This window comes from Lissotriton helveticus, chromosome 5_1 (assembly GCF_964261635.1).
Source record: "Lissotriton helveticus chromosome 5_1, aLisHel1.1, whole genome shotgun sequence".
NCBI lineage: Eukaryota > Metazoa > Chordata > Amphibia > Caudata > Salamandridae > Lissotriton > Lissotriton helveticus.
Window position 1 is genome coordinate 1,343,271,493 of NC_136065.1, and position 22,856 is coordinate 1,343,294,348.

At 43.1% G+C, this 22,856-nt stretch overlaps 1 protein-coding gene across 4 annotated transcripts in view; it reads right to left on the bottom strand.

Moving 5' to 3' along the window:
* The window catches only part of ELAPOR1 (endosome-lysosome associated apoptosis and autophagy regulator 1), a 489,842-nt gene that overhangs the window by 218,599 nt on the left and 248,387 nt on the right, over positions 1–22,856 (bottom strand). For all 4 annotated transcript variants that reach the window (XM_078644216.1, XM_078644219.1, XM_078644218.1 and 1 more), the window contains exon 3: positions 18,040–18,232. In XM_078644216.1, the coding sequence (XP_078500342.1) occupies positions 18,040–18,232 (193 nt within the window). The remainder of the gene's footprint in view (positions 1–18,039; positions 18,233–22,856) is intronic.

The following is a 22,856-nucleotide window of genomic DNA, read 5'->3' on the forward strand; positions in this document are numbered from 1 at the left end:
GGATCCAATAATCCTCAAATAGTAAGTATCATCAATGTGCAATGGGTGCCTCCATGATTAGGGCCAACAGTAGGTAGCCTGCAGTAGCGGTCTCAGCGTATCGGCACTTCGACGGTGTCAAAAGGTTGTCGCCCACATACCAATGAATCTCAGTGCCTTGTTTCAAGGGTTTAAGACCTCAATAGCCAGCTACCATTAATCAGATACTCACTCCCAAAAGGGGGCGGTATCCATTCCCAAAGTGTGAATTTGAGAAGTCAGTCAATTCACTTTATTCAATACTTATATAATAAGATCATTAAAGTACAGGTGTACAAAATAAAAATATCCTCCCAAATACAAAATTTTAAGAAATCGATAAAAACATCCATTAAAAACATAATTACTAAGCAATCAGTTAAAAACAACTAATAAAAAAAAGAAAACCTACAATTAATTCTTGAGTATTATACAATCGCCTGGTCTTCCATGACAGGTTTAGAAAATACGCCACAGAATAATAAACAAGAGGATCAGACAAAGGTTGTAAAAAATAAACTCCCACACGGCATTGTTTAAAGTTATATTCAAGCATAAGGGGCAATATGAATCTTTTGCAGAGTTCCACATAAAATTTGCAAAAGAAAAAAAATATGCAAATTTGATTGAGCGGAAACACTGTCACAGGGACAAAAGAGAGATCATGAATAGAAAAAATTCCCGATGGATGAGCCAACATACAAGGGATAAAATTCAGTCGGAACCTAAGTTTAAAAAAACTGTGACGCGAATTTGTCATGGTAAATAAATATGAGAATGTCCCTTCCTGTGCAATCGGTCCCTCTAAATAGGATTTAACTGATGCTTTTAGATAGATAGTTTTCAATCTTTCATTTGCCTTTGTTTGAAAAAAAGGGTTTTAATCTCCTGTTTTGAAATATTAGAGCTATCACTTGGAGAAACAAATAAATGCTCTAAACCAAGGGAAGAGAGGTTGTTTTTGATATAGTTAATCCATGGGTTCCTATGGACATATTCCAGAGAGAGACAGGCTTCTATTAGCTTCTGGGTAATGTTGACAGATTCTCTTCTCCAGATAGAATGCCATAGGATAATTGGAGCCAGGCAAAGTATAACAGTAATATATGGAACATCCATTTCTGCGTGACAAGTTAAATTTGAGCAACTTACGGAGAGGCGAACTAGTTTGTGCCAGAAAATGTCCTGCATGGTCTGGAGAGCTGAGGAATTAGAGTAACTAGGTGCCTGCCCCATAAGGTGCCACCGAAACAGATTTAGCGGTATAGACTTTTTTAACCATATCAATACGTTTCGCCCCCATTTTTTTGTTGAAGAGTATAGGGCAACAATACTTTTTTGTAACAGTTAGCCCCTTGTTACTGTTACTGTTAGCGCTGGGATGCTCCCGGGTAGCCAAGCGCTTTATAAATGTTCTTTCATTCAATCATTTCATTCATTCATCCTGGAGGTGATCATATTGGACAAAACTAATTGTCTGTCAAAAGTCACCCCTAGGTAGGAAAAGGTGTCAGTTTGGGCTACTTTCTAGCCTGCTATATAGAAACTTGAAACCTTCCTATCCTTACGGACAGTAGTTAAAATAAAGGACTTTGCCTAGTTGGTTTTTAAATCAATGTTGCACATATAATTCACATATACCTCAAATAACTTTTGTAGGGCTAAGCCCCTGTGGGCAATTAACACAGCATTGTCTGCGTAAAGGAGAATTGGGGCGTGTACATTGTTACTCTTGGGAACGTCTGGGGTTGAGTCTGACAGGGGAGCTTCCACCCCATTAGTATAGATGAAAAAAAGAAATGGAGTGAGTACGCAGCCGTGTCTGACATCCCTGTTAATTGGATACGTCCAAATACACTCTCCTTGCCTCCCATATCGGACACAGGCAGAGGCCAATGAATAAAGCTGCCTGATGAAGTTGATAATTGCCTCCTTGATACAAATTTCTTTAATATCCTCCATAGGTGGTGATGTGCAATGCAGTCAAATGCTGCAGATAAGTCCATGAAAGCCAAGTATAACTTGCCCTGCTTGGCTCGAGTATACTTGGCAATTAGCAGACTTAAATTGAGGCACTGATTCTGGGTGACCATTCCCTTTTTAAAACCATAATGGACCGGGATTAAGACGCTGTTTCCAGTAGTCCATTCCTCAGGTTTGTTCAGTAAAACCCTACCCATGAGTTTAGCTGTGCTATCCAGCAGTGAAATTGGTCTATAGTTTTTGGCCTCTGATTTATTTCCTTTCTTGTGGATGGGGATTAAAATAGATTTCTTCCATGAGTATGGTGGACCCAAATTAGCGACTTCATTAAAAAAGTTTGTCAGCGCCGGTCTGCATAAGTCCTGCTGCTCAGTGAAAAAATCTATCGGAGTACCATCCGGGCCAGAGGCTTTATTACTGGAGCACTGCATAAGGGCCTCTTATATCTCATGATGATTAAAACTAAGGTGGGGTTTAGTGGGTGGAGAAATGGCTGCCTGCTGTGTCACCCCCTCAGCCTTCGGGTAAAATATTAAGGAAAAGTGTGCAACCCCGGATTCCTCGTTCACATGGCAATCCAAACTCGGCACCATAGATGGTTTGAAGAAAGGAGCGTTGATAATTCTCCAAAAGTCCCTAGCATTATTTGAGTTGGCGGCTAGATACAATTGTTCCCATGCTTCTTCCTTCAAGGTTCTAAGTCTGGTCTTCCTGGCCACTTTATATTGGAAACAATGAAGCTTGACTAGGTCCGCGTCTCTAGGCGTAGCTCTAAGAGCCTGATGTAAGACTGATAGGGACTTAGTACAAGCTTGATCAAACCATCTGTGGCCTGATGTTTTAGCAATTGATTTTTTTCTAGTTAAGAGATTTTTTTTATCTCATATAATATCAGTTAAAAGGCCTGTGGTTACCTGGGTAGGATCAGGTCCCGCTTCTAGGCAGGTCATAATATAGTTTTGCCTGTTTGTCACCACGATCTGAACAATGGATGTTTTGTCTATTGTGGCCCATTTAAGGATAATCCTATTATTCCTTGCTATCGTGGTTTTGACATTTCTCAACTGCTCTGAATAGATTCCTGATGAATCCAGCTCACCAGTAACGGCAGCATGATCACTAAAGTTAGAATACTTAGTTTCAACATTGCAGATGAATTTTTTGAGAGGTTCCGATATAATTATATAGTCAAAAGTCGAACCCTGTGTGGATATGCCAAATGCATTTTGTAACATACCTGAGCTTACATCTATAGGATTCCAGATCTCTAGGTTATTGATCACAATGAATCTATTCAGGGCTTCTCCATAAGGGTTGTGAGTAAAATGGAATTAAGGCTCGCCTGCCTCATCTGTTACGCCACATGCTACTAGATTTGAAAAATGACAACAGTCCACGTTAAAATGACCCACCCATAGGATATTTGGAATCTGTTTTAGAGTATTAAAAAGAGCATTAAATGGGCCTTTTAAATGTAGGAGGTGATAGTAGGGGGAAACATTATGGTATGACAAGACTTTCAGTCTTAAGGGGTTTTTCAGCAAGGTCAGTATGCCTCCCCTGGCTCAACCTGATTTAGACGGAAGGACAGCAGTGTAAAAAGAGCGGTAGCCACCAAGATTAATTGGCCCGGTTTCCCATGTTTCTTGAAAACAGATCAGACCATAGATGATGACAATTTTTAGCCAATCAGGGTCGGACAGTTTGGAACTCAATCCAGCAATATACCAGGTTATTAATATGATGTGATCAATCTGATTGCATATTGCAATCGGTGGCTTGGGGCTTTCTGATCCTGAACTGATGCAACTTTGAACAGGAGTTGGAGTCCTCCTGTTCGTCCTCTGTGAGTCACAACCCTCTAAGTCTGTTAATACATTAAATCGGTTATGGGTAGGAAGGGGGTTAAGGGGTTGACCCAAAAAGAGGTATTGGGGCTAAGGGTAGGAAGCACTGAGGGGGGCTGGAGGATCTTGTCCCCAAAGGCTGGTCCTAACTGGTTTGTAGAAAAAGCCCAGCGGTAGTGCAAATATTTGGGTAAGCAATGATGGCCCTGTTGGAAGCAAATGAAACAATTGCTGAACTAATTGGTGTGAGTTAAAATTAACCACCACACAGTCACCCTCAATGGAATTCTTTGAGTCTCCCGCCCATAAGAATTTTCGACTACATCTCTCCCTGTCCCGCCACAGGTTTACTAATCCAATAACATGCTTTGTAATTTGGGAACGTTTGCCAATATTACGACATAAGGGCAAGCTGCTGGGGGCCAGTCTTGTATGGCAGTCTTTTTCGCCCATTCTTTTTGATGCATTCTCTCCGTCAGGTCTCGTAAGTGCCAGCGTCAGGCCCTTGAATATCCCCGGGGACAATGAGGCATTGCTTTTGATGAAAGCTGGTTTGAGGGGCAAGTGTTTGAGTCGCTGCGTTGGGGGTTGAGCAGGGATTATAGAGGCCTCTGTTAACATACCACCTAAGTGAAAACATTTAGGCCCTCCGCTATTGTGCACTCTCATTGGGCCTAGGTTATCCATACAATTATTGTTGAGGCATGAAGATGAAACAGTTAGATCTTCAGGAGGGGCTGTCTCTGCTCCCCTGGCCGATGAATTAGAGTGTGTTGGGCCTTCCCCTGCTGAACGCAGAGTCACTATATTAGCCCAGATTCTAGTTAATCTGTCTATGAGCGATTTAAGTAAAACTGAAATTGACAGTACAATTTTTTTAAATCAAGAAATCCAAACTGGGTGAAGAGGTCAAAGTGGGATCTTGAGAAGTGGCAGAATTTAGTTTGGTTAATCTCCCCCCCCCCTCTTTTTTCTTCTTTGTGGTGGTTCTGAAGGTACCGGGGGAGAGAGTATATTGCTTGCTGAGTGGGGAATCAAGAAGTTTTGAGTGGGTATTAGCGGACTTTGGCACTGGGTATAAAATGTCAGGTACAGACACCCCTTAAGGCTCACTAGTTAGGGACTCACTTGATTGAGCGGGTGCCCCCCAGACCCCATGGAGAGCCTGCGCTCAACATTTTGACTCTCCTTATCCAGAGCATCAGTAGCCCTTAGTAAAAGGGAGTCTAGACTATTAGTAGACTCACCTCCAGGCATTGATATAGTGGATTTTCATTTCCCCATCTGTAAACCGAAGCCTGGCCACCTGGGCAGCTGGCATCGCACATGTTAGAGGGGGGGCCCAGCCCAGTCTCCTTCGGGCTCCGACGGGTGTGGGAGGGCCTGCCCTTGGCAGGGGCTTCACTCGGGCATGGCCCGGGCGCATCCCTGCACGTGTCCCGTGCCACGGTATCTACGTAGAGCTAAAGAGCCCGTTCGTGGGCTCAGGGAACAATGGGATTTGTAGTCCCCAGCCGAGCCTCCAGAATCCTGCGTGGCCTCCTCCCACAACAAAGCAGCGGTCCGTTGGTGGTCTACAAAGGGCCGCAGGAACGACATTGGTCTTTTTTTTTATTTTTTTAAACTTTATTTTTAATAGGAAGGAATAGTGTTTAGTCAGTTTTATACATTCAAAAGGTAACTGTGACAGTTTTACATTTCAACATTCATAAACATCAAGTATCCTCTGCTTATTCAGGATTGCTGTATAGGTACCATTTAAATCTCATGGACATATTAATAGACGGGTTGTACATTTATATTGTATTCTTCTATCTACCCCTCCTGCTATGTATAATGTAACGTCATCATCACTTTTAATAATACAGAAACAACAAACTCCCCCCCCCGCTCCCCCCCCCCAACCATGTGTCATCATTGTCATTTTGTTCCCACCCCTTCCTCCACATCCTCAGTTACCCGGTGTGCATGGTGGTAGCTAGCCAGGTCTATGCCAGTAATGTCATAACATAGTGTGCTGAGGTGTATTCCCCTTAATTTACATTAGCCCTCTTCCTCCTCTGAGTCTGGGTCTTCTCCCTCCGGTAAGGGGTCACAAATCTCCCCCCTGTACATATTCCATGCCGTCCATACCTTGTTCCATTTGCGCGGCGCCGCACGCAGTACATACACTGCCCTTTCCGTTATCATTAGCATGTCCAGGTTTTTGGCCCATCTACTTGCGGTGGGTAGTTCTGTTGCGCCCCATTTCTGAGCTATGTCCCGCTTGGCCACAGTTATAGCCAGCGTTGCCCAAATTAATTCATACCTGCCTAGGTCGTTGGGGTCCCAGATATTTAAAAGGCACTTGCGTGGTTCAGGTAGTATCGTGTGTTTGAGGGCTTGGGAGATCGAGCGCATTATTCGTCTCCAGAATTCCTGTATTTGTGGGCAGTCCCAGAGCGTGTGAAGCAGTGTTCCCTCTTCCCCGCAGCCTCTCAGACAAAAGGGATGGGGTGCTCTCTGTATTTTATGCAGCAGCGTTCTGGTATAGTAGATGCGGTGCAGGATTTTAAGTTGCACCAGCCTGAGCTTACTGGAGATCCCCACCTCTTTCGGGGAGGCCAGCGCCTCATTCCATTCAAATTCATCTGTCCCGCCTAATTCTCCCTCCCATTTTTCTTTAAGTTTCAATGTTGGATCTTTGAGATTATTGACCAATTTTTTGTATGTGAGGGAGGTAGCGCTCTGGACCATGAATTCTGTTAACAGTCTATCCTCTAGCGGGGATGATTCCGGCAGCTCGGCGCCCGCAGGAATCGCCCGCAGTAACGCGAGCCTAATTTGCACATATCTGAATGTTTCTGTAGGTCCAAGGTTATACTGTTGTTGTAGGTGTGAAAATGGCACTACCGTGTCTTTGTCCCAGAGATCCCCTATCGTGGAGATGCCTATGGAGTCCCACCGCCCAAATCCCACACAGCTTCTGAGGTTCCCAAATGTCTTTGTGTCCCACAAGGGTGTCATTTTGGTGATACGTCCTGTCCACCCCAACCGGGCCTGTGCCATGTGCCATAGAGTCGCCGTGTGTTTGGTCGGGCCGAGTAGGGTTTTAAGTTGCGATTTATTGTAGAGTACAGACAGGATGCATTCCGTCCCAAGCTGCGTCCAGTCCGCCCGGTAGGCCGGGTCGTCTTTTGGGGCGTGGATCCAGTAGTTTATGATTTTAAGTTGAGCCGCCCAGTAGTACAGTTGGATGTTGGGGAGCGCTATGCCCCCCTCATACCAGCCTTTAACCAATTTTTCGTACGCTATGCGCGCTGGGCCATTGTCCCAGAGTAGGGCAGTGACTAACGCTACTATCTGCTTGAAGTATCGCGGCGGGACTAGATATGGGGTATTTTCTAGGACATAGAGGAGCCTCGGGAGCGCCATCATTTTGTATAAAGCTGCCCTACCCAGTAGGGTCAACGGAAGTGCCGCCCAATGCTTGACGTCCGCCCGCAGGCGATCTATAGGTGGTTTTAAGTTACTGGCAAAGAAGTCCGCCTCCGTGTTTGTGACTACAATACCTAAGTATTTGAAGGAGACCGCCGTCGTAAGCAACGGACAGCCATCCTGCAACCTCGGTGCCAGGCCTTTCAGTGTGTATACGATGGATTTCGACCAATTTAGTGTGTAACCTGACGTGCGCCCATGGTCGTTACAGAGATCTAACAGGGCCGGGATGCCGGTGTCGGGCGCAGTCATGTAGACGAGCATGTCGTCTGCATATAATGAGACTTTGTCCTCCCATCCCTCCTCCCACTTAATGCCTGCAAATAAGGGCGTAGACCTGATCTGGATAGCCAGGGGCTCAAGCACCAGTGCGAAGAGTAAGGGAGATAGGGGGCAGCCCTGTCTAGTCCCCCTGCCCAACACAAATCTCGGTGATATGTGGCCGTTGGCCACCACCTGTGCGACTGGATTCTTATAAAGCAGCCGCACCCATGCAATATATTTCGGCCCAAGTCCCACGCGTTCTAGCACTTGAAAGAGATATTCCCACTCTACAAGGTCGAACGCCATTTTAGCGTCGAGAGAGAGAATTGCTGCCTGTTCCGAGAGGAGGTGCGCACGGGCCAGTACATTATGCACTCTCCGGAGGTTCATCGCAGTGCTCCGGTGCGGCATAAAGCCCGATTGGTCAGGGTGGATCAGGGTGCCGAGGTGGGGCAGTAAGCGGGTGGCTAGAAGTTTAGCCAATATCTTGGCCTCAATATTTAGTAATGATATCGGGCGATACGAAGTACACTCAGTCGGGGGTTTCCCCGGTTTGGGTATCGCCACAATTGTGGCCGTGCGCTGATCCAGTGGCAATTCTGCTTTGTCCCTGCTGTCCAAATACATGGCCAGCAATGGGGTACTGAGTTCTGGAGCCATGGACTTATACCATTCTACTGGAATCCCGTTCGGGCCTAGTGCTTTTCCAGACTGTAACGCTTGGATTGCCAGCTGAATTTCTTCCACCGTCGGGTCTATTTCCAGGGTATCTCTATCCTCCTGCGAGATGCTGGGGATAGTAATGTCCGCTAGAGTTGCTGCTGCCATTTGCTGTGTGACTACCCTGTCTGGTGTATATATTGTTTGATAGTGTCGTGCCAGTGTGCAAACTATATCTTCTGGGTGTGTCAGTGTCCTCCCATCTTCTGATTCTAAGCTCTGAATACCCCTCGCTCCAGTCCCCCTTTTATCCAGCCACGCCAGCATTCGACCCGCCTTATCTCCCACGTCATATATTCTATGTTTAGTATTAGCTATGTATCCCTTTTCTGTCGTTTTAAGGTGGGCTAGGTATTGTTGTTGCCGAATCATGAGAGTGTGTGTCGTGGCTGGGGATGGGTCTTTCATGTGTGCAGTACTGGCCGCGTTAACCGCCAGTTCTAAGTCTGTGAGTTCCTTTCTGGAATCCCGTTTGTACCCCGTTATTGTTGCGATGGCCGCCCCCCGGAGGACCGCCTTGTACGCTTCCCATAATATGGACGGTGATGTCACCGTGCCTGTATTTTCTTCAAAATACTGTGTCGTCACCAGTTTGAGTTTTTTCCGAATCTTGGGGATTTTCAAAAAATTGGGGTAAATCGGGTAGAGCCGTGCACTTCTTTTCCCCCCGGTGGTGATTGACAGAACAAGTGGAGAATGATCAGAGATCCCCCTGGGCAGACATTGGTCTTTTGAGCGTTTTACCATGTGCAGGGAACTATGGAATTTGTAGTGCCCAGCCGAGCCTCCAGAATCCTGCACGGCCTCCTCCCACAACAAAATAGTGGTCCGTTGGCAGTCAACATTGGGGAGAGCTGTCCAAAGGAACGCTGCATGCTCCCCAACACCACTTACAGAATGCGTACTCACATTTTTTAACCCAGCCCCTGTACATAATGGGACAAGAACTGAATTATAAACAAGCATTTGCAATGCAATAGGTCTCGCAGTTGTTAGAGTTTGAGCCATTGGCATTGTAAATGGCACTGCCTTTTATTTATGTGTTGGTTTTTAAAACGTAAATAAAAGGCATTGTCAATTACAATGCCATTAGGTTAAACTCCCGCAAATGCGAGACCTATTGCACTGCAAATGCTTGTTTATCTTGAAAGAGCAGCACAGTACTCCTAATTACAGCAAAGGCACCCCAGAACTTACTTGATGTATTAGAACGAATATGTGTATGTGCCTGAGGAGCAGTGAACCCCCCACTTAAGCAGCTAAAGTGTCGAGGACTGGCCCTTTGCCCCCGTGGCAGGAGATTTGGGTACCACTAAAACATTAGCCAGTTGTTTATGGGTGTTTTCTGACTGCAGCTCTGCAGACAAAAAGCTCATAAATAACACTGTTAGGGGATGCCATGACAGAGAGGCGTGGGAGGTGTGCTGGCTTGTACAGGGAAGGAAACATACATTACAATTTTTTTTTAAATTACAAGAGAACAATGGGAAAACACAGAGGGGGTGAACAAATACAAAAAAGTAAGTGAGGGAGATAGATTAAAAAAGTAAGTGTGAGGCAAAAGAAGGATAGGTAAGAGCAAAAATGAAAGAACTGGAAGGTGAAAGGAAGAAAAGAATGAGGAAATGCGGAAGAAAATGTAAAAGGTAGCATACAAGGGTAAATGGAATGATGGATATATATATATATATGAAAGGATGGAAGGCTGAATTGTTGGATGGAAAGATGATGGGGTGGCCAGATTAATGGATGACTAGATGGAAAGGTGAAAGGGCAGATGGCTAAATGGATTGACATGGTGAAAGGGTGAAGGGAAGTCTCTCAAGGGGGCTTAGGTTTGGTTGCTTCACGAGCTCTGTGTAATTAGAGGCATAGTTCAAGTGGGGTATATTTTAATTTTCTAGCTACTTCCCTTTGTACGTGCGATCTAATGAACACCAGGATAGCCACTAGGAAACAGCTGAGAACTGCATGAAAACGCACAGTTCTTTAAGGAGTTGGCAAACAAATGTTGGCAAATGATGACGACGGGCACCAAATGTTTAAATTTTAAAAAAAACACACAACTCAGCCTCATAGAAAAATGGAGCATAAAGCGCTCGTGCTTGCAAGAAACTTGATTAAAATCTATCATTTGCTAGATTTGTAGGAGCAATAGAGACCAGGATAACAGTTTAAACAGTACCAGCTATTATTACTGATAAACAGGACACAGCCTAATAATTCAACCCATGCCCCAAAGAATGTTCATGTGTCTCGTTTTAAGCAATAAAGGTGGTGAACAAGGCTGGACTGGAAAACAAAAGCAGACCTTGCAAAAAAATTCAAACCAGCTTGCTGTTCAGGAGGCTGACGGTGAAATGGGGCCATGGGGCATCCATGTGTCATGGCGGCCCATCCACCCTAAAAGCAGCCCCCAAATGTGCAGCCTGCTGGGGACATTGGCCAGTCCAGCTCTGGCCAACAGAAGAATAACTGATGAACATTTCTGACATTTCTAGATTCCACCTATACACCCCATCCTATTGCCACAACCATTATTTTTATTTGCAATCACAGCCAATTCCAACAAGGCAGACGAGAAAGATAAAAAAAAAGGCAAAAAAGAGCAGAAAAAAAATGCTCAACAATGGGGAAAGAGGAACAAAAAGAGCACAGAATATGAAATAGTCACCCAAGGACAACGAGAGAGGGACATAAAGACAGCAGAAAAGAAACAATGAATAACGAGGCAGAAAAGTATTAGAAAGAGACACGGGGAAACTGCAAGGGCTAAAGAGGGACTTAATGGCACAGAAAGTAATAGAGGAATCACAAAAGAGTAATGAAAAAAGACACAAACGAGTAATGAGAAAAGGCAGAAAAGAGTACAAGAAAATAATGAAAGAGGCTCAAAGAGTAATGAAAGGAGGCAGAAAAGAGTACAATGAGGCACGAGAGAGAGAGAGAAATCGAGAGGACAGACAGAAGCAGAGGAAGGCAGGAGCCTCAGGTGTGGGGCCAGGTATGAACGAGCCTTCATTGGTTGAAGGAGCAGTTGCAGGTAAGTCCAGGAGACTGCTAAGGCCAACCACCTGCTTAATGGCTGTTCAGCGCTGTGACCGCTGTTAAGTAGGTCCAGAGAGGGGCGAGGAGTGCAATGGAGCAGTGTTCGGGGCATAGGGGTCGTGGGAGGCAGGAATGCAGGAGAACGGGAAGCAGGAACGGGCATAACAAAAAGGTACAGAGGATCACACATTGCCTACTAAATTATTTTTTTTGAAAGGCAGAAAAAATAATGGTCAACAATGGTCAAAGACCCACAAAAAGAATAAAATGGGTACAGAAAGTGCAAGAGTCACACAGTCAAATTGAGAGAGAGATGAAAGAGGGGTACAAAGACGGGAGAAGAGAAACAATGAAATACGAGGCAGAACAGAATTAAAAAGAGGCAGAGAGAGCAATAGAGGCAGCAGAAAAGAGTTATGAATAAAGTCACAAAGAGGTTAAGAGTTATAAAAGGAGGCAAAAGGAGTACAACCAGGCACAAGACTGTGAGAGAGAGATAAATCAAGTGTGAGAGAGCAGAAAGGAGTGGGGCTAAGCTGCAGCCTCAACAAGCTCTCGGCATTGCTGTGGCGGGGGCGGGGAGTGCATTCCTTTGAAGTCTGATGGGGCGGGGGAGTGGATTCCTTTGAAGTCTGATGCCGAGGCTCAGACAAATGGTGTGCGATGTGGCTGGCGATGTGCACGTGCCTGGCTCACATGAACTGTACCTAATCCGCAGTTTGGGTACACTTTTGGAAGCCTTACTATAATCTCGCCAAACAAGCTTTGCTAAAGCAATGCCCGAGGCTCGACCTAAAAAGAGTCAATGTGAATGTCCACGTAAGGACGCAGGTCTGCAGTACCTCGCTGATCTCCATCTCTGTGATTACAGCTCGTTCGACAGGATTCACAAACTGAATCATGTCTCATTAACATAAAGGGCTCAGAAACCTGTGAATTCTACTGGATGTCATTTTGCACTGCGATGTATTTACGTATCTTTTACCACATAGAATTAAAGATGGGTCATAATATATAAGGTTCAAGTACAGACACTAGTCAGGGTAAGGGAACATTCTACACACAGACACAGTCCATGCAACAGAACACTCAGCCAGGGCGGGGGGTCCCAGGTTACTACATATAGCGACTGCTTTTAGACCCGACCATCATACATCGAGCCTTATGTAAGCCAAACTACTCTCTGCGGAGGTGTTCCCACAGGCAATGTAAGCTGGTGGAGCTCAGGGACCCATATCAATGGCTGTACCTACTTTATTTTGTGAAACAACAACGGTCCATGCAAAAGAATTATATGCAAAGCAATGAATATAGACTGAATCAGTTCTATATTTGGGGCGACATGTCCAGCCGGACAGAGGTCTTCAATTTTTTACTCAATTGAAATATTTCATACACAGGAATACCTTCAACAAATCACCAGTGTGGGGCACAAGCCTGTACCCAAACACAGTCAGATCAGTACAAAAGGTAAACAGAGGAAAAGAGCAGGGCTTTTCAAGGCAAAGTCAGCGATTTCTGTAAAGTATTGAGTGTACAGAAATATCAGTTAAACACCATTACATATAACATATAAATCAAGCATTTGTATATGGTGTACAATGAGTCGACGGCGTTTCGGTCCCACTACTTAGTCATGGGGACCATCATCAGGACATTTATATTTGCCTTTAACATTATAAGCCTCTAATGCCGGGGGGGGGGGAAGGAAAAAGGTTACCCCGATCGGCACGGGCAAGGGCTAAGAAATTGATAGCCTGGGGAAGCAGCCCAGAATCGGGCGCTATTGAGGTGGGCCGCGCTTCAATGATTAAAATCCGTGGTACCAGGAGAAGACCGGTTCAGTAGGTAGTGGAATCTGTTTCCTGGTTTCCATCAATCAATCAGGGTTCTATAAAGCAAGGCTAATCACCCATTAGGGTCTCAAGGCGCTAGGGGTTGTTTCTGAGATCAGGGTCAAGGTCTCTGCATGTTTATTTCTATTTTCGCACTCTCTGCAACAAGTTACGTTTTTGTGCAGCACACTGACGGACCGCGTTTAAAGTTCATATCCAAAACACAGGAACTTCAGTAACACCCCCCGTAGAGGCAAAACTACAACCAACACAGAAGGAAGGCCCTGAAGAGAGGCCCCCATGAACAATTCCTAGTGGACTTCATTTATCTTGGATTTGTTACTTGCTTACAGTAAAATCAGTGGTAATCCAATAGTATCTGTATTTATATTGAATGTTGTGGACAATGGATCACCTAAATGCCAGACAACATGGAGATCGAGACTGGGCAGCAGATAAGATGTTTGTTCATACATCAACAGTAATGCATTGAGTCCTTCCTAAAGTAGTTACAGCCCTTGATGCACAATGTCCCCTTCAAGGTGGAGGAGCACTCCAAGCACGTCAGAGACATTGATTTTGGGGGGTTACAGGATTTCTCTTTGAAAAATAAAATAAATATGCTGTCGAGTCAATCATGGCGCCAGTCAAAGGTGTAATCTCCAGCATTAAACAGTTTTCTTTAAAGTGCTCCTGCTGTTTTGGCGGAATCACTTTCATCTAAAGATTCTCAACAAACTTGTGGGACATTTAAATGTGACAGGTGGTTTGCATCCGGTGACAGGTGTCCATCTGTCCATCTGCTAGGTGGCCCACCCATGCCTAACTGAGCCCTACAGTGTCCAAGTGTCCATTCTCTGTTTATGTCCAACAGCATGTTTTATAGAAGGATTGCATTAACCGTTCCATTTTTAGACATTCCCTGATGCCAAAGAAGTTTGCTCACATGGTCAGTTCACTGCATTTTGCAGTTTGAAATCATTGACTCAAAAGTACCTGTCTGAAGGCTCACTAATTGCTCAAGTGCATGGCCGTGGAATGCAAATGCATAACTAACATATATATGCTGTTGCTAGTTAAAGCACATATTACAGTCCTAATTAGATCACTTTCATGTGGTTGTGTTTTCAGAAGTTTAAGCACATTCTGGCAGGCGGGGCATGTAGCCTTTGGGAATCCACTGCATATGATGTTGCAATAGTGAATCCCTGCCGTTAATAGAGCTTCCTTCTGTTCCATCCAGTGGTCAGTTTAAAGAAGCGTACTCTTTGGAGCAAAGCTGAAGGTTTAAACCCTTATCTGTTTATCTGAAATGGTAATAAGAAGTCCCTTTGGAAAAGCAGTCCGAGGTTTATCAACCAGTCGCACGCAATGTGTTTGGATCTGCACCTTCCATAACCACGAGGTACGTCTTGACTCTTTTCACGTAGACAGAGACATGACCAAAGTATGTGGTGAAGTTTACTTTTATCCCGGGCTCATCTTGAAACTGGAATTGGAATTAGGCATCAAACATATAAGCATTTGGATGTGCAGCTGGTGTAGATGTTAAATAGCAGGTAAGAGATGGCCTTGCATGGCACACAGCATGATACCAGACATGTGGATCATTCTACAGACCCACCAACTGGGGGGAAATTAGGGCATCTACACCAGAGTCCACGCAGACAGCCTTTCCAGTAGTATACTGTTCCCCATGACATCGCGGCTATACGAGGTATGAAGAATTACGGCTGCTTGCTTGCCTTCCTCTAGAGAGCAGAGAGAGGATCTTCTGTGATTCCGGATATGGCAGCTTCAGCCCGTCCTTTAAGCCTCAAAACTGACTGATTATCATGAAAGACGCTGATGCATTCTGCACACCACCCCTGTAACCCTATAGTTACTTCTCTCTTCAGAACTGTACCGTGGTTGGACAGATGTGAGACTGGCTAGCAATTCATCAGAATCTTGTATCTGCCAACGGTTTATGATAAATTAAATTGATCATGATACCAAATGTGCTGAGCTGTTCCTGGAGAGGGGGTGAACCAGAGTAAGCGTCAGGAGATGCGGAGGATGTTGTTAGGGTAATGAAGAATTAACCCTGAGCATCCATTTTGTTGGATTTAATGCCCTCACACACCTTTGCAGGTGTCATGCTTCATCATTTGGGCCTGCTCCTCGTTGGGTCGGCGGTGCAATACCCAACGGGCAACACCTCAAAGAGGGGCTCTTTGGCGGAGATCTTTTTCCAACAGCCGTGTAGATGAAGTGCGGGTGTGGGGCCTGGTAAGTTAGTAGACGTTTTCAAGTGATTAAAATAAAGCTAGGGGTACCAAGGAATGCTTTATTCAGGCGGTCCGCTGCTTTAGTTAAAAAGAGATTCTAGAAGGTAAAACTGGAATATTATGCTTCCAGAGAGCCTTCAGAAAGTGCTACTGTCCGGTCAACATGTTTCGCGCTGGCGTATATTAACAAGCGATTCTTCAGGACCAATGGAACTAACTAGCTGGTATCTAAAGAGTAACTGTCTACGCTAAATCCCTAATGTATATTGTGTATACACTAGTGTGAGTAAAACCATACAAAACAGGAAAGGATTAAACAGGCTGTTTCCCTATATTATCCTTCTTCCTCGAATTGCCTGTGTTATGCTGTCATTACCTAAAAAGTGTAACGGTCAGATAACAACAGTATCCAGAGGGTAAAGCTTCAGGTTAGATCTTCCACCGCAAGGTTGGGAGTGCCTGAGCTGCGTTGCTAGCGCCTACCCCTCGCCGCTGGATCCGGGTGGAGACTTACACTTTTTAGGTAATGACAGCATAACACAGGCAATTCGAGGAAGAAGGGTAATAATAAAGCATTCCTTGGTACCCCTGGCTTAATTTTAATCACTTGAAAACGTCTACTAACTTACCAGGCCCCACACCTGCACTTCATCTACACGGCTGTTGGAAAAAGATCTCCGCCAAAGAGCCCCTCTTTGAGGTGTTGCCTGTTGGGTATTGCACCGCCGACCCAACGAGGAGCAGGCCCAAATGATGAAGCATGACACCTGCAAAGGTGTGTGAGGGCATTAAATCCAACAAAATGGATGCTCAGGGTTAATTCTTCATTACCCTAACAACATCCTCTGCATCTCCTGACGCTTACTCTGGTTCACCCCCTCTCCAGGAACAGCTCAGCACATTTTGTATCATTGTTGACCTGTTGGGCATCGCTGTAGCTGGACCTTCTGCTTACCTTTAAGCAGTAATAGCCCTTCTCTCCTCTCTTTGTACATATAAATTAAATTGATAGACAACAAGGGCAGTGGAAAACACAATCTGAGCGTGTTCGCATATTCATAATACTATGGCAATGGGCATGATAATATTGTGTGACTATGAGAAAAAAAAGAAAACAACTGAGTTAAACATGGACAAAGTATCATTGTGAGGAGCAGTAGACAAGCAGCGGACAGTAGTGTCAGAACGTGTGATGAGATGGCTGGAGGGAAGGTGACAGTGAGGCAAAGTGCATATGAACAGCTTGGAAATTCTGGAGTTTGGCGGTGAGGAGTAGTGCGGGTGGGAGATGTACAACAAAAGGATGTCACAAATAGAGGTTATTTGGAGTAGTATTGACTGAAAGAGGAGGGAAGATGGGCAAAGCACAAAGGTGGGCTGGAAAGGTACGAAGAATGGGCTAGCCCGACAAGACAAAGCTGTGGGTGGAGCAGGCGCCTCTGATTCACAGACATGTAGAGGCGAAGAGGAGTTTCAAGCATTTCAAAGAGAATGATTGCATGAGCCTCGTCTGACAGGGATTTTGCTTAGATCCATAGATATAGCACTCTGTTTGGGACAGATCTCATTTCCTGAATTTAGTTAATTTAATGCTCATTAAGGGCCAGATGTAGGTAATTCCGATTTACCGACTCTTAAATACCGACTCATACCGAATCGGTATTTAAGAGCCGGTAAATTGGAAGGAGGCAGATGTAGGTAAAAAATTACCGAATCTGTAAGAGTCGGTATTTACCGATTCTGTAAATACCGATTCTGTATTTCCCATTGATTCCTATGGGCCTTGAAGTCCATAGGAATCAATGGGAAATACAGAATCGGTATTTACAAAATCTGTAAATACCGAATCCTGCAAGGGTGCAGGGGGTGTCACTTTGACACCCTCTAGTACCCCAAGTACAGGCACGTGTAACATGTGGCACACATACATGCCTTAAGGGCATGTCTGTGTGTCACATTGCACAGGTGTGCATGCACAGATGTGCATGCACACCTGAATTCGGTATTTTACCACTCAATAAGATTGGGTGGTAAAATACCGACTCTTAAGGGCCTGTGGCACTCTTAGGAATGTCACCTACATATGGATTTACAGAATCGGTATGTTTACCGATTCGGTAAAATACCGAAGTGGTAAATTTACTGAATCGGTAAATATACCGATTCTGTAAATAACTACCCACCTACATCTCAAAAGCCAAATACCGGGCAGTTACCGACCGGTATTTGGCTACCTACATCTGGCCCTAAGTGTTGTCTTATAATTCAACATGGCTTTTCATTATTTAGAACCACTATCTCATAAAGCATAGCGGGTTTGAATTATTTAACCATTGCAAGATCTTTAATGGCTCATATTTAGACTCAATCTAACATGATGTATCCAGACGTCTTGCAACGAGTTGCTCCATGAGTCCCAGGAGAAATATAGCAAGGAGAAAAGCAGAGGCGAGATATAGCAAGATTGAAGAGAAGCCCCCAGAGATGGGCACGCAGGGAATTGTCCCCACAGGTTATGGCCTCTGAAAATCAATAAGTATGTGGCAGCCAAGTCCCACATGCCAGCAGGGCACTTACGTGCTACAGTTCTCCAAGTTCTCAGAGAAGCTGTCTTCAGCCTCATATTTGTTTGCTAAGTTTTCAAATCCGTGCGGCAGCTCACTCCATTCATCGAAACGGACACCTGTGCCCAGCGAGTAGGTGCCCTCAGTGCAAGGCGTGCATGACTGATTCTTCATATCCAGGAACTCACCAGACTTGCAAGAGAATGCTGCAGAGAAGCAAAATCCATCAATGAGAACAAAGCCATGGGATCAAAAAAATACACGGTCAATCATTCAACGATGAGCTCCTGCACACGCATCTCTTTATCACAGATATCCGAAGCATGGCTTCTAACGCTCAATGGTCTAAGACATTTCAAAGAAAGAAGTAGCTGTTTTGAAAAAGTATCCCGCAACAATGAGTGTATCAACATTGTGGTAAAAAGATCAGGAAGCAAAGACTAGAGTCTTTCCAGCACTGGACCTAACCTCAGGCAAAGACCCACAGGTTAAGGCTTACTTTTCTCTGAAATTCCCATTTCCTTCTAAGAGGGTCATTCCACATTGGTCAGATTTATCAGGAATTAAAGCTGCCCAGAGGGAAGTCCTGTTACCGTAACTTGCTTTGTTTCCCATGGCAAATTTGTACCTGTCAATTCCAAGTTTCACAGGTCAGAATAAAGGATAACATGCAGGATGGGTTTCACCCTGTGTAAACCCCATGTACTCCATATTTATGATCTGCTTTCACATCCAAATTGCATCAGGAACACCCTGACTTGGTGTACAATTTTAACCCAACATGAAGTATTAAATCCCTGTAAAGATACTCAGAATTAGGAGCTCAGTTCACTTCAGCTCTGTTATGAGAGGGGTGAGTTTCACCACACCAGGCAAACTGATTGCCTTTGCTGTTCGGATACAAAGATGCCCTTAGTACTTTGTCCTTGGCAGATCCGAGGCCTCACCATTTAGCTGTTCTTCACATAAGACCAAACTAGGCAACTTTTCTCAAGAAACTACAACTCACAGCTTTGCCTCCCCCCCACCAATTACATCACATCGGGTGTCATTCAGGAGAAACAGGTGATAAATACATCTTTACGAGTTTTGTTGATATGGTCAGGATAGATCTGATTTCGTATAATTGTTCCTGTTCGCACACAATAAGAAACAATTTCACTTTTCAAATATAACATATGGATTTATGTTTGAGGCAAAAGGCGCCTGGCCCATTGCTTATTAGATATTTAACCACTGTGCAAAAGCAGATTGGTCTATTTAATTAAAAACATTTATTGTAATAATGATTAATCACGTTTTAGTTAGTTAAATTTGTGTTAAATTGGGAACAACGTTGTGCTTTGATACATGTGAAATAGAATTTTTTTTATACCAACCATAAAATCATCAGGTAATGATACCAAGATAGAAGGTTGGGATGAAGGTAGACTCTCTACACCTATGGGAAGTGATGCCAACATATTGACTTTAAAAATATGAACAGACAACAATATCGACTTGCACAATATTGCGAATGTGGCGAGAGAATAGTAAATCCATCCATCCTTCCTTGTGTATGTTAACACGACAATATTGTGCAAGTCAGTATTTTTGTGTGCATAATATTATTGCAGGTCGATATTTTTATGGGTTCAAATTTGTACATACAACCCGTAAAAACGGATTCAAACTCATAAAAATATTAAAGAAAATGCTTTGCCCTTTAATGAATCACCAAAAACAACACATATGCCAGTACTGATATCTGTTCACACTCTTACTTCCTGATCACACCACACATTTCATATGACCAAATATTTTATTTTTCGATATTTGGTATTATATTTTCAACAATAACATTCTTTAAAACATATATCAAAATAGTAATACTTGTTGGTTAAAACAACCTTTTTGTTCTTAAGGTTGTACACCATAAAAACATATATTCCAATACACCTAAAGTCATTAACAATACTAACATGAATGGCAAAAAAAACACATGTAAAGCAGATTGTTTTGAATGAAGATTTTTTTAAATTAGCTCTGATTCTGTAATTTTACAAGACAAAGAACGAAAACAGAAAAAAGCAATAATTAAACTAACATAGCCACCTTTTTACTTGGTGGTACAATGCCCTGCTTAGTTACTCAAAAAAGCATGAGCGACAATCAAACAGTGTTCCAATTCGGCTCATTCCATATTATCACTCATATAGACTTGGTTTCCTTATTATGAGCCACCTTGGTACAAATCTACAGTACAACACTTGTTTGAGACGATCAACAGTCGACGCGTTTCGAACCCATATACGTTTTTTCGGGTTCTCCTTAAGACTCAGAACAACAATGAGTTAACAAAAATTATCAAAAAAACATGTGTTAACAACGATCCACCAAATGACTCACACCATTCGTCTTATGTACCATCCTCACCATATTTACCTCTGTTTTCCAAAATAAATAAATTGGAGATCATCTTAGATTGACCCACTGTCCCCACATCCTATTTTACAATGACAGTGAAAAAAAAAATACTAACACAGCACAATTCAACTACCCACATTTGAAAAAACATTTAAAGCAGTAACAGACCCAAGCACTTACTTCTGATAAGCATTTTCTTCTTATACAGGAAAAAGCAGCTAATGCTTCCTAGACCTTTGTGTCACTTAACCACAGAAACTGCTGAAACAAAGCAACGGGAGTCTGTATCAGCAAAAATCTGAACAACTCACGTCACGACCAAACAACTATGTCCGTTTCAACATGTAGAAACCACACTCAGTTTTTTACAACAACTGCCCTCATACCTTCAAACACCGCGAGCACCATTCGGGACCGTGCTTCTCAAAGGCTGGATGTGTCTATGTGTATTCAAGACGCCGGTGTTGAGCCAATTTTATCCGACGGTTACTTCAGAGTAAAATTTAGTTGAATCAGGGTCGGGACCAGTGCGCAGCTATTATGTCGTATTCAAATGGGTTTTGAATGACTTTCGCTTGTTATATTATTACAAAGTAACAGGTTATTGGTAACACTTTGTAATATTATAACAAGCTGAAATCATTCAAAACCCGTTTGAATACAACATAAAACCGGCGTCTTGAATACGCATAAATACATCCAGCATTTGAGAAGCCGGGTCCAGAATGGCGCACACAGTGTTTGAAGGTATGAGGGCAGTTGTTTTAAAAAACTGAGTGTAGTTTCCACTTGTTGAAATGGACATAATTATTTGGTCATGATGTGAGTTGTTCAGAATTTTGCTGATAGTGGCTCCCGTTTCTTTATTTCAGCCCGTTCTGTGGTTAAGTGACACAAAGTTCTAGGGAGCATTAGCTGCTTTTTCCTGTATAAGAAGAAAATGCTTATCAGAAGTAAATGCTTGGGTCTGTTACTAAGTTAAAGGTTTTTTCAAATCCGGGTAGTTTAATTCCGCTAAGTGTTGGTATTTATTTTTCAGTGTCATAGTAAAAAAAGATGTGGGGGACCGTGGCTCAATCCAAGAGGATCTCCAATTTATTTATTTTGGATACAAGAGGCAAATATGGCGAGGATGGTACATATGATGAAATGTGTGAGTCATTTGGAGGATGGTTGTTAATGCATGTTTTTGAGTAATTTTGTTTAGCTCATTGTTGTTCTGAGTCGTGAGGAGAACCCGAAAAAACGTATATGGGTTTGAAACGCGTCGACTGTTAATCATCTCAAACAAGTGTTGTTCTGTAGATTTGTACCAATGTGGCTCATAATAAGGAAACCAAGTCTAAATGAGTGATAATATGGAATGAGCCAAATTGGAATAATGTTTGATTGTCACTCATGCGATTTCGAGTAACTAAGCAGGACATTGTACCACCAAGTAAAAGGGTGACTGTATTTGTTTAATTTTGGGGTTTTTCTGTTTTGATTCTGTCTTGTAAAATTATTACAGAACCAGAGGTAATTAAAAAAAATCTTCATTCAAAAAAATCTTCTTTACTTGTGTTTTTTGTCATACATGTTAGTATTGTTAATGAATTTAGGTGTATTGGAATATTGTAATATATGTTTTTATGTCTTTGTGTCTTTATGGTGTACAACGTTGAGAACAAAAAGTTTGTATTAACTAACGTGTATTACTATTTTGATAATTTTTTTAAAGAAATGTTTTTGTTGAAAATACAATTCCAAATATCACAAAATAAAATATTTGGTCATATCAAATGTGTGGTGTGATCATGAAGTAAGAGTGTGAACATATATCAGTACTGGCATATGTGTTGTTTTTGATGTATAATAGGCCTAACCTTACTGATTATTGGCCAAACACCTTCTAGTTCTTCGACTTTAATGAATCACATCAAAACAACATCTTACTTGGGTAGCGGATCTGTAATTTCTAGCTCTAATCCCAAATTTATGGGCTAATGCTTTTAGAAATCCCTATAAAACTCACTTGATTCCCCCATAGATTTCGAGCCTCTTTATGCTTTTTAATAGGAGACATTTCACTGAATTTCAACTATGTGTAGCACTGGAAGTTAAATCAACAAATCGATCAATCAAAAGTTACTAAGTGCAGTGTCAGTTGTGCGAGGAAGGGTGCAGAGGAAGCACTTTTAAATGATGCCATATGTATAGAACGACTCCCGACCTATCTTGAGAAAAGTGACTCTAAACAATAATACCGACATTGTGAAATGACCATCATGTGCCTGCTTTTCAAATTTCAACAAGATTGAGATCTTCATTATATAGTGCAGGGATAGAAGCATTCCCTTCTGAAGAAGAAGCTTTGGAATTTCCTGTAGAGCTTAATTGGCTTTTCCACAGTGTAGTAGTTAATATTTTTGGAACAAGTTGGGA